Source organism: Dermacentor variabilis, chromosome 8 (genome assembly GCF_050947875.1).
Source record: "Dermacentor variabilis isolate Ectoservices chromosome 8, ASM5094787v1, whole genome shotgun sequence".
Lineage (NCBI taxonomy): Eukaryota > Metazoa > Arthropoda > Arachnida > Ixodida > Ixodidae > Dermacentor > Dermacentor variabilis.
In genome coordinates, this window is record NC_134575.1 from 141457043 (window position 1) to 141469300 (window position 12258).

A 12258-nucleotide genomic window follows, 5' to 3' on the forward strand; every position below is an offset into this window, starting at 1 on the left:
GCACAAATAGCTTTGTTAAGCAGATTACGGGAGGAATCAGCCAGCTGCAACTTTTTTTTTTTAATGCATAAAATTTCTATGCCTACCCAACGAGGAAACCCATCTGACGTGCCTCCGTGCATCCATCACGTAAGATGATCGCTTTCAAGAGAGGGCCCGAAGCAACGAGCGAATTGACCTTTGTGCTGCCTTTTGCTTGAATGCAAACTAAGCGGCAAGAACAGAGCGCACATGAAGCTATCAGCACTCGGCGCACGGTCGCCATCGCAGATCGCTTTCAAGACAGAGCCAGCGCAGCCGCGCCATACACAGCTGCTGCCGGAGTACGGTTGATCACGATTGATAATGGTTCGCATCGAGAAGAGGCAGCATCATCAACCATGTCTACGTACGAGATCTACCAGATGTGACGCTGTTCAATAACGTCACATACTACAGCACGGATAGGCCAGTGCTCATCTTCCACGAAGCAGCGGCATCCCCCAAATGCGCCATCATATAACACAATTAAGTGAACATTGCTACTACTTGCCTCTTCATGCTGGTCTCAGTCATGATTTTGGCGTTGCAACTGCGCTTCTCCGTTTCACAATTATGTTGCGGTGTTTCTTGCAATTATGCCACACAGAGCAGCATACGACGACGAAACCGCAGATGATTAGTAGCAAGTGGTTACGCATCATTTAGATAACTCCCACAGCAAATTCTGCATGTATTTTTTTCCCCTACCGTTTTTAATACCACAGACTTACAAAACACTTTAACTAAAGAGCTTAAATAAGTTTTCCGCTATTGTGATATTGCAATAGATGAACTAAGTTCCGACATTTTATGCATGCAGAATTAAAGTGCATAATCCATTTTATTCCTCATCATCTCTAATTTTTAGTCCAATTTCGCTTCTCCAACGCCGAGTAGCAGGTGAGAGCTCATTCAGGCCAGCCTATCAGCCTTTCCTATTATAATAAGTCTCTCTCTCTGTGTCTAGTGTGAAAATTACATGAACGGCAATTTGTTCATTTCATAACCAAAACACGTTTTTCATGGCGCCATCTTTTTCTCATGCTCAGCCATAGTGCTTCATGCAGCATGTCACCTAAGCGCATATAATGTTAGCTCCTGGAGAAATGCAGTGCATGCACCCATTCAAGCATTAACATGCAGCGACCACTCCATGAAAACAAGATGGAATAAAGTGGCTGTTCTTATGTTAGCCCTAACACTTTTATCCAACATATGCTATTTTGTTTGCAGACGGATCATGTTTATGTGCAGAATTCATGCAACACACCTGCCTACTACAAAAAAAGAAAAAAAGAAGAATGTTGCAAAATCCAGCGCTTTCTCAACCAAAGCTTGGGCAACTGTTTATTTGTACTTTATTGCTGTTTATGTTTTCAACTGAATTTATTTTTTGTTGAAATCTCCCACCAACTTATTATGAACACCTCCAATGCAACATATGGTTGTCCACACTTCAGCCTTCGAGCTATTGGTGGCAGAGCAATGAAAGCAATGATACGGCAGCAGTGGCGTAGCGTAGCAACAGGGGGGTGGGGGGGGGGGTTGCAAGGGGCCAGTAAGGGCGGGGGGTTGTCTGAAGACACCCGGAAATTGTTGATATCCTCGCCTTCCTCGAGTACATCCGGGGGGGGGGACAGAAGACCTATGGGCCTGAGGTGCCAGACGACCTAGCTATGCCACTGTACGGCAGCGGAAGGTACTGGGACAAATACTGCGTTTCCGGGACGTCCTTAGAAATTCTAAGGTTTTACGTGCCAAAACCATGAATTGATTATTGATACACGCCGTAGTGGAGGACTAGGAAATAATTTTGACCACCTGGGGTTCTTTAACCTCTTTACTACAGAAAGACAAGGTCTTCCAAGCCAACTTCACATGGGTGGACGTACCTGGGATCTCGGTATCTTAATGTAACCACGTCAACAAAAATAACGGCCCTTTGACACCTCCAGAGCATCGTAGCGAGTCGCAAGATGTATCAAAATGCAGATCTCAATGAGACAAGCAATAATTAGTCGCAGGTTAGGTAAAATTAATGGTATGGGCGTAATTATAGCGCCAATATAGTCGAAAATAAACATTGCACTATACCCCTGTAAAGGGTGAATCGCCATAGACAGATATGTTGTGGAAAAGCCGCTGTACAAAATACTTTTGGAAAATCAAGCCCGTTCATTTAGACAAAGCGGGGCTTGCACGAGGCATTGGTGCTTGGAAGGCGGCTTATGCGGTGCCCTCAAGCAGCAGAAATTAGTCGTTGAGTAGGTAAAATTAATGGTATGCACATAACTAGCGCCAATATAGCGAAAAATTAGCCATGCTGCACCATAGCCGGCTATCTCCAGGATTGGCCCACCTGGCCTCTTGGTCGAAAATGAATGTTCCTCCAAGTGCTGACACTAAAGAGTCCACGGTCGACGTAATATGCGACACAAATGAGATTTGAAATGAGTCGAAATCAAACATGAGAAAGACAGAGAATAGAGTTATAATCGACACTAAATCATGAAATCATTTGAACCACCAAGTACGTCAGCCTTGTCTTCTTTAACGTCGACATTTTTAACAGCCTAAGGCGCACTATGGTGCGTTCCTCAAGAAATAGGGTATAAGCAATGATTCAAGCTGATAAACATGCACGATTTGAATGTCTCGAAACTTTCGCAAGATGTACTTGGCTTCACAAGAAGTGTCTGCAAATGTGGAAAAACGGTGAAAGCCAATTTTTTTAACAGCCACTTCAGCGAGATATGGCATCTTACTTTGGTAGCGAAGTCCACTGTGGTCCGGCTGAGGAAGACACGCCATTTTAATGTCTCACAACTTTTCATTCAGGAGTACTTGGCTTTAGAATAAGATGTCCAGTACATTGGTAGTGATAGGTTAATAATGTACACCTAAATCTAAGTGCACGACCATTTTGGCCCTTTGCCCGCATAGACATGCAGCCACCGCTGCTGCGATCGAGCCCACAACAGAAGGAGCATGTGTATGCTCCTCGAGCTCACCAGCAGTGCTACGCAAATAGCCACTAAGTTGTTGCTCCCCGTACCGCATGTGGCTTCCCCTGGTCGCAAGCATTGTCTCTCAAGCTGACCAGCAACGCAGAGATCTATTTCTTTGCATCGCGGCAGTATAGACAAAAGTGTGAACAACTGTACAGTTGCTAATACAGCTATCTAGTGCGCGGGATCTGTGCGCTTGTTTGCGCCATTTGCTAGAGATGCCACTGTTTCGTGAGCGAATGTTTTTTTTCTATGTGCCCACTGTCGAATGGGAATGAGTCACAATAATTTGCGCTGGTTGCCTCAAAATAAGGACGGCCGAAGCGGCGACCGATTGGTCGCACTTTAAGATTGACTTTACGTGGCAAAAGATTCTTCGAAGTTTTTTTTTTTTTTCTATGATGGGTGCCCCGACAATGCTGGTGTTACCCAAATTGACGAATAGCAAAAAAGGACGAACAGCGGTGAACTGCCAGATTATCGGCGGATGCTGAAAAGCAGCAGACGCCACCTGTTTCAAACTAATGTATTTTCTCCGCTAGACAGCGAATCGATACAGCAGCGTGTACACACGGAACTCGAGACAGATAATGCGTGAACTGTGAAGGGTTGTTCATTTACTGAGAAAAATACGTGAGGAGAATTCAGTGCAATTATAAGAATAGGTTTTTACTTCGTGAGAAAAGAAAAAAAAAAGGATATTGACCAGCATGAAAATTTTCAACCTAAATCCATAACTTCGGCTGCTGCACGAGTGCTTAAATACCGATAAAAGTATTTGGCCTAAGAGTACGACCTTGCACTGTCATCTCAGGCGCACATTTAAACCAGACAAAATGGTGGAACGAAATGACTACCATTGTTTTTCAGTCGTGTGCGAACTCATCTACCTGGAGAGCAACAGCACTGAGCAAAATATTGCCCACATTTTACTGCTTCCTCTATCGGGATTATCGGCTGGTTTTGTGCGTTGAATTCTAACGATGTGCATGGAAAATTCTGATCTTCGTACTCCCCAGGCCAGCACACTGCATCATGCGTGTAGCTTTGGCATTCGCCTGTTATATTAAATCTGAAATCCCATAACCCTGTACTTACTCTATCTCTTCCCCGGTATAAAGCAAACGATGCTTCATGCATAATTTGATTACCTTCCTGGCAGACTGGTTATTCCACAGTGAATCTTTGTACGACATAAGCACACAAACAGCACAATGCCGTGTTATGCGTCTATGCTGTATGTAGCCAACTAGCTAACATTAATCCATATTCCTCGATGACTGCTACTGGTCTCGAAAATGAAACTCAGTGGGAACCCAGTTTGGACATTGTAAGTAGAACTCCCACGAATGAAGTGATAGCCCTATATTACAGAGAGGTTTTGTCGAAACAAGAAACCACGCAGACATTCTTGTGACCTGAGCAATGTGAGCATGTGCAGTGAACTAGTGTAGTTGCGCAACGAAAAAAGGAATACATCAGCTCTGAAACAGATGAAGGAAGTGAGCACTAAATACCGTTGAGCTGCGCGCAAGAAATGGAGATGCAGAAGTTATGACGAATCGGTGTTCCATATCCAGAGGCGAGCGTTTCACCACGAACATATCTTGCAGCAAAGTGCAGCACAAATTAGCATAGTCAGCCACGACATCGGCTCCGAGATTTCTAGTGCAGAGCAACCCAACACAACGAAGATCACGGAGGCCAACGGTTCCGTGGCTAAGCGCCCCACTGTGCCTGCCAAATATTACATGCGATGATGTTCCTGTGTATGCTCCTGGAGCATATACAGCAAAATTATGATTAGAGCGAGCATAAAGGCGCTCAAGTCACCATTCACCGTCTTCTCAGGGCTCAGAAATTAAACGATCAGCAACTATTGATGATGCGGAACAAGAAGAAGGAAGTCTTCTCTGTCAAATATTTGCACAGGTGCAGAGCTATTTGTTTTCGTTGCCCAAAGTACAGTAGCTCACCGCAGTGGTCACGTGAGTGCGTTGTTAGTTGCAAAAGAGAAAAAGAGTAAAGAGGCATAACTTCTCACCAGAAACCCTCACACCTGAGGTTCCACAGCCATAAGGTACGGAAGGCATCCAGATAGGACAGAAGACGGCCAAGAGGTGGCGGATTGTCAGAGATAAAAGAAAAAGAGAGGGTGATATTTTGAGGACACCGCTTCCCAGAGCCAACATTATTTCATACACCGAGCATACATTCTACATACATACCCCTCTTTTACCCCCCCGTCCCCAAATGGTACACCGTACATTAAATTGGACACTCCTGCCAAATATTGTATTGCTGGATTCTCTAAATAAATCGCTCACACTATTACTGCCATAATGACTTGGCGTTTGCCTACTTTTGAGCTGTGTGCAAAATCTGCCAGAGTTGCACGCCAGGTAACAACCACACACCAGCGCTTACAGGAGCAATGCAAGTGTGCGACGCCACTTCGCAGTGTTCAAACTATCGTATCTGTGACTTTTCAGTGTAGAGTGTAATATTGAACTGAGAAAAGGATCACCCGCTGCGATGTCGATCGTCTTTTTCTGCCTTCGTTTCGAATAAACAAATAAACAACTCGGCGACTCACCGGGAGGCCGGTAAATCTCGATGGTCGGCTTGGTCGATTTGTTGGGCAGGCCAACTCGGCGCGCCAGTTTGGCAGTCTCAGTTCGCTTCATCGCGTCCTCCTTAAGCTGCCCACGATTAAGAGCAAAATACACACAGGACATTAACAGACAGGACACAGGACAACGCAAGTGTCGGCTAAATGTGCGCCCCTTAAAGCACGCGCGTTTTCAAACACGCAATGGTGCTCTGTTGCAGATACACAGCTTCTGGTTTACAATACACGGCAATAGAGAATTAAGAACAAAACACACCTGCCGTGATGCATGCAGTCATGCAGTCACGAATCAAGTACGCCGGCACACCAGCAGATCAAAGAGTAACACATCTGAAAATGGAAAAAGTTGAGCGTCCACCAGAATGAAATTCCATGCCACAACATGCGCAAGAAGTTGATTATCACACAAACAAATTCTCAAACACAACTGCTGTCTTCCGCCTACAAGAGTGTGAAGATTATGCCGGCATCAAACATTCATGATATATGTACGAGTTGCTGCTCGTTCACATTATGCGACCATGTTGCTGCAACTTCACTAGATCATGCACAAAAACAGTAGTAAATTTCAATAATAATAATAATATTTGGGGTTTTACGTGCCAAAACCACTTTCTGAATATGAGGCACGCCATAGTGGAGGACTCCGGAAATTTTGACCACCTGGGGTTCTTTAACGTGCACCTAAATCTAAGCACACGGGTGTTTTCGCATTTCGCCCCCATCGAAATGCGGCCGCCGTGGCCGGGATTAGTAAATTTCAGAACACGCATTTAGCGAAAGAATTTATTCGGTTCTCAGGTTGTAATGGAGGTGAGCAATGTCGCGGTCTTGCGGAGAAGTATCCAGTGGAAGTCCAATGCAAGGGCAAACGCAGCGGCTTCGACATTTTTTGTCGCGGATGTGTATTCCGAAAACATTTATGCATGAATGTATACACTGGCCTCCATTAGACTCGTTAATCAAGTATTTAACACTTCAAGTGACGATCTTCACTCAACCAATGTGCCAGACACACCGAATGTAATGCCACACACCATGCCATTCGAACTTCATGGCATGGACAGGGCAAAAGCACGGTGCGGCAATCCATATCATCGGCACAAAAAAAGGTAACTTTAATCCTGTCGGAAAGATGCGACATAAGCAGACTGCCGACTGTGCAACATGGCTAAAGACGTTAATTAGACGTTTGCCACGAGGCAACCTCCACCCATGCATCAGCGCCTACCAAGAATTGAATGCAGCATTGACACCGACTGCTGACGGGTCCACAAAAGGCAACCCTCCCCCCACCACCACCACCACTACCTGATAGCCTGAGCTAATGATGAAAAGGGGCCAACATCAAACGATACCGAAGAAACGGCACTGACCTTGGATTACCAAGGTGCTATCCTGCCACATATTTCATACCATCGGAGGGGGGGAACATGCTTCGGAGGTGGGGTGCAGCGGAGCATTGCGATAGCATGGGCCGTGGTATCGCAACTGATGGGACGATTGTGATTGGCTGCGATACAGTCATCAGATTCCCTAGTCGAGTCGCCTAGGGAAGACGACATTATTAAAAGCATGGACTTTTCGTGCAGTGGCGCCGATGTGTCCTGATGTGAACTCCGATGTTTAACTTGCTCCTAAATGGAGCGAGTTTCCCTAACTGGAGCCGTGCAACTAATGTAAAATAAACCCTTTTTTCCTTCATTCCTACAACTGGACGTATTCGTCGATGGGCTTGGTGGATTCCTTGCCCTCACGCCACCTCGAGCCGCAACAGTGCCGTGTCTTTTGATTCACGTTGGTGGCACTTTTACGCCTCAGACGCCCTAGCTGTTTGAGTCACGCTGTGTCGATCGGCACTGAATGGATGCCTGCAAAGGCTGAGAATGAGAAAACAGCCACAGCTGGAGGTCTTCAACTGCCTATGAAAAATGATCATGGGGCCATCAAAATTCAATGTCCACATGCTGTTTAACTAGACTACGTTCACTCCTAATGCCCCATATATGTTCCCGCAATGTTTCAAGAGTATGCATTAACGACCACTCCAAAATTATGAAGGCAAACTCGGGCACCAATTGGCAAAGTAAATGACTCGTCGCGTGCACGACTTCACAGTATTGCGAAAAGCTGTGATGTAATCGCAGTTTGGCAACTTTCACAAGAGTTTCTAAGAATAGAATACGACAGCTTTATTATTTTTTAAAAAGAACTACACAAAATTCGTGCAGCTGCTTTAGGACAAGGCTGCGGACACCAGGTAGTGAAACAATGCATTTGTGGCCGAGCTGCAGGTGGCCTTGCAATCCTCTACTCGTAACACTCTCTAGACGCGCAACCCTAAGCATTCTCCGACACTCACGAGTAACAAAACTGCGCGAGAGTCAGAAACACTTTCCATAAAGTGGAAAGTTGGGCGAGTTGGTGAGTGATCATCATACCTTGCTGGTGAAGCAGCGCACTGACATGGACACAGTGAAGACAAACAGGAAAAGACGACACTCGCTGCACTCGCAACTATTTTATTTCAGAACACATCCTTCATATTTATATACCTGCGCACCCTCAGGCGTCAAAGAAAATCAAGGCAAGATTAAAGGCATTTTTTTTTTAATCATTTGCCCGCGCATACTCGGGCGTCAAAAATATGGCACCTATCTATCATGGTGTGCAATCCTATCGTAATTTGGTTGGGGAAACCAGGATCAGCTAACCAGGGAAATAATCGAAGCCTTTCATATTCACAAGAGGGGAGAGGGTTGTATCAGTCAGCCATCTGTACATCTAAGCAATGGTGAGGTTGCCTTTTTGGGAGTACACTAAAGAGAAGAAAAAAATTGTTTAATAAAAATGGTTGTTAGGGTTGCAACAAATTACGATAGGATTGCACACCATGATAGATAGGTGCCATATTTTTGACGCCTGAGTATGCGTGGGCAAATGATTTTTAAAAAATGCCTTTAATCTTGCCTTGATTTTCTTTGACGCCTGAGGGTGCGCAGGTATATAAACATGAAGTATGTGTTCTGAAATAAAATAGTTGCGGGTGCAGCGAGTGTCGCCTTTTCCTGTTTGTCTTCACTGTGTCCATGTCAGTGCGCTGCTTCACCAGCAAGGTATGATGACTTACTTTCCATTAGACGCATACCGTGGTTTAGCGTACTGTGTTACCTGCACTTCTCCAAGCAACCAATATGAAAACTCTCAACCCGAGCTGTCAAATACAGTAATGGGTGAAGAGCCTGACAGAACAATGAATAACACCCCCAGTGAATTTAGCTTGTTATGCAGTGAGTGACGACATAGTATATCCATACAAAGAACGTGAGCAGTTTACTATAGTTGAAGTCATTATTTATCGACAAATAAACGCTGTAGGGCCCACAGTACCTGCAGGAGGTTGCATCGCTTTCTCCATCTGTTAAACTGCGTGAAAGACGTCTAACAAGTTTTGGTTATAAATGAGCAAACTAATTATAAGCACCGAAACTTTATCACAAAGAGCAGGAGGGCATAGCCATTACCCACATTCGGGACTAATTACTTTTGTTTACACCTTTACCTATATCAGCGACCGGGATGCAGAGAGATTTTCCTGGAGAAAAGGTGCGCTCGCTACTTTCCTGTCGAGAATGCTGTGTCACGCTGATAACGCAAAAGCTGTACGTGACCTGGAAGCACCGAGCTTGGAGCGTTAAAGAAAGGAAATGCGGAAAAGACAGATGATTATTATTGTGGGACAAGATAAGCCCCAAAAGGTGTACATTTTTTTAAGAGTACTGTTTCTTTAGCTCCAATCTGCGCATACACTCTTAAAGTTTGCACCCTTTGGGGCGTATCATGTCCCACAACAATAATCATCTGCCTTGCTCACATTTCCTTTCTTTAACGCTGCAAGCCTGGTACTTCCAGGTCACGAACAGCATGCACGTTATCAGCATGGCACAGCATTCTCGACAGGAAAGTAGCAAGCATCGAGTTTTCAAGAAAGGAAACGCTAGCGAGGCAGGTGACAATTATTGTTGCAGAACAAAAAAAGACTTTAAACTGCTTTCAGAGGCTACATTTCCAGGTAAACAACTTGTTTTGGTGCATCACTGTTCTACATACAGTAACAGATGTTCATGAATACGCCACTAGTGAGGTGGCTGGTGTGGTCGCTTGAATGCAGAGAATGTGCGACACCAGGATAAACCACCGGTTCACTCGAGCCAAAGTTTCGCACAGGGCACCACTGTTGTCATCTGCCAACGCCACACAAAAAACGCTGTGGGGACGGTTGGTGTTGTATACCATACAGATAGCCAAATATGCCAGGCTGCTATGTGAGCATGTGCTATGCGACTATTTGTCGCCACCCCGTTTTGAAGAGAATGCGAACAAAAGTCACCATAATCATCTGCAAAACCAACATTTGTTGAGTGGCATTGCAGTAGACGATGCCCAGTTTGCATTAATTGTTGACGAAGCAGGCAAGTATGATGCACGTGAACGTGGCATTAAACTGAACCTAACGCGAAACGTGAAATTTCGGCAGGAGGGCGAGCCAGTGGTTTCGCTGGAATATTCCCCTGCATGCCTCATGCTCCTTTTCATGCAGCACTCGGCATATTCCTCGCTAACGCTAACTTTCCTGCCTACGCAGAAGCAGCATGGTAGTCTAGAATTCAACAAAAGCTCTTCTGATCAGGCAGAATCTTACGAAAAAGTGAAAAATTGTTACTTAACGTTTACACAGCACATACTGAATGAATAATTTCGACTCGGTCCTCGACGTTTTGCTTTCTGCAAGCAGCAGCACATATAGACCGTTTTCTCAGCGAGGATGAACGCAGCCTCGAACCAGCACCCCACACCACTCCTCCTGGCACTGGTATGTGCGGATTCTATTTTCTCCCAGCAACAGCTAGGAAAGGTAGCAGTTTAATAGTGAATTAGTGCGATTCTAATGCATTGTGCCTGGAATTTCTGCGATATCAGATGACTCAAGCGCGAAATCTTGCCACTCATCGTCAACAGCATGTTCACCGTACACCGTTTAGTGTGATGCCACATATACCAGGATGGCGCCGGACAAAAGACGGCACTGTGATCGCAAAATGGCGGTGCCGTCAACGGTCTATACACATGTCAATGCCGAGAGACCTGGTAGTGCCGCTGGATCTGGTTCTCCTCGATCTTCCTGAGAAAGCCGTGCTCCATGTTGAGGCCCGGCGAGGGCACCACCGCTGCCGCCGCGTCGTGGCGCTGCTCGGTGCCCAGCATGTCTCGTGGTGCTGGTGCTCGATTTCTTGGCCCCGCCGCCGGTCACCGGGTGCCGCCGCAGGAAGCGCTGCTGCTGCTGCTACAACCGGGGGCCGGGAACCAAGTCGTCGTGTCTGCGTTAAAAAGCTCGCACTGTTCATTCGTTCATTTATTCATTGCTTGATGAACATTTGCCCCTTCAACAGTACCTACCCACCTACGTCTTGGAACACTCATGGTCGTTTCGTTAACTTGGTATGTACCAAAATTGGCGTAACGTGACAAGAGTGCATGACAAATATAAATGATAGGTCAAGACACGAATGTCATGTAGATTGTGAAGCAGCCGTCTACATCATTAGTATGTACCAGAAATGGCATAGTATGAACAAGAGTGTATTATGAACACAAATGATCGGTCGTGACATGACATGTAGGTCATGAAATAGCCGGTTTGGTGCTCTCATGGCCGTTTCGTTAACTTGGTAGGCTCTCCGCACACTTTTTCACATAAGATCAATTCCCACAGGGCATGGGATCCGCCGGCTTTCCTTTATAACCCACAGTGCCTCATCGGCATTACAGTGTGGGGAGTGGGGACAGTACCTCAACAGGTACGATATACAGAGACAGTTTGCATGTACAATATTAAAACAAAACACACGAAGAACACAAACATTATGCAAAAGAAACCGTGCAGCTAACAGCACGAAAACAACGACAACAATTCGACATCGGTATAACCACAGCCGACACAAGGTTACATAGCAGGGCCACAAAAACCAGGGACCCGAAAGAAGGTTAGAAACATTCAAGTGTGAAGGATTGAAGAGCGATTCATGTTCACACGCAAAATATACTATAGCAAGGGAGCCACAAAGAAACGGAATTAGCGCAGCGGAAACACTAGAAAGAAAAGGGAGCACCACATGACAATCTTGAGGCCTAGTAATAAAAAAAAAAAAAGAAATCTGGTGGGATCCATCAGGTACGCAGCCTCAGTGGGGCACATGAAACGTCTTGTGCATCCAGCAGAAGGTGTAGGGCACCGAGATATGGAAATGACAATCAAATATGCAAGTTACATTTATATAAGCAATAGATAATCTTAAATGGCTATCTTATGCTCGAGCTAGTGAGGGTCTTACGGTCTAATTTTGCAATCGTGCTCGCTCCCTATTCGTAGTGGGAGTGTTTGTCTTGCAGATGGTGTTTAGGCACAAGGGTAAAGAAATTTACCTACTGAAAAACAAAAAAAAAAAAGGTTGAGGCACTGGTGCAAAGTATATCTTCCTCCCAAGATGCCAATCACAAACCAGTCTTCGCCCACTCTTCTAGCGCCGACGCGTGACA

The 12258-nt window shown here is 45.4% G+C and overlaps 1 protein-coding gene across 3 annotated transcripts in view; it reads right to left on the reverse strand.

Annotated features, from left to right (window-relative positions):
- Positions 1–12258, reverse strand: part of LOC142590625 (MIF4G domain-containing protein-like) — a 159905-nt gene that overhangs the window by 32773 nt on the left and 114874 nt on the right. The window contains exons 1-4 of one of the 3 annotated variants that reach the window (XM_075702962.1): positions 10807–11035; positions 5918–5991; positions 5626–5731; positions 5074–5088 (exon numbers count right to left, since the gene is read on the reverse strand). In XM_075702962.1, coding sequence (XP_075559077.1) covers positions 5074–5088; positions 5626–5716 — 106 coding nt within the window. In that variant the 5' untranslated portion in view covers positions 5717–5731; positions 5918–5991; positions 10807–11035. Of the gene's footprint in view, positions 1–5073; positions 5089–5625; positions 5732–5917; positions 5992–10806; positions 11040–12258 lie in introns of those variants that run through there. The other 2 variants (XM_075702960.1, XM_075702961.1) reach the window with 2 other exon arrangements.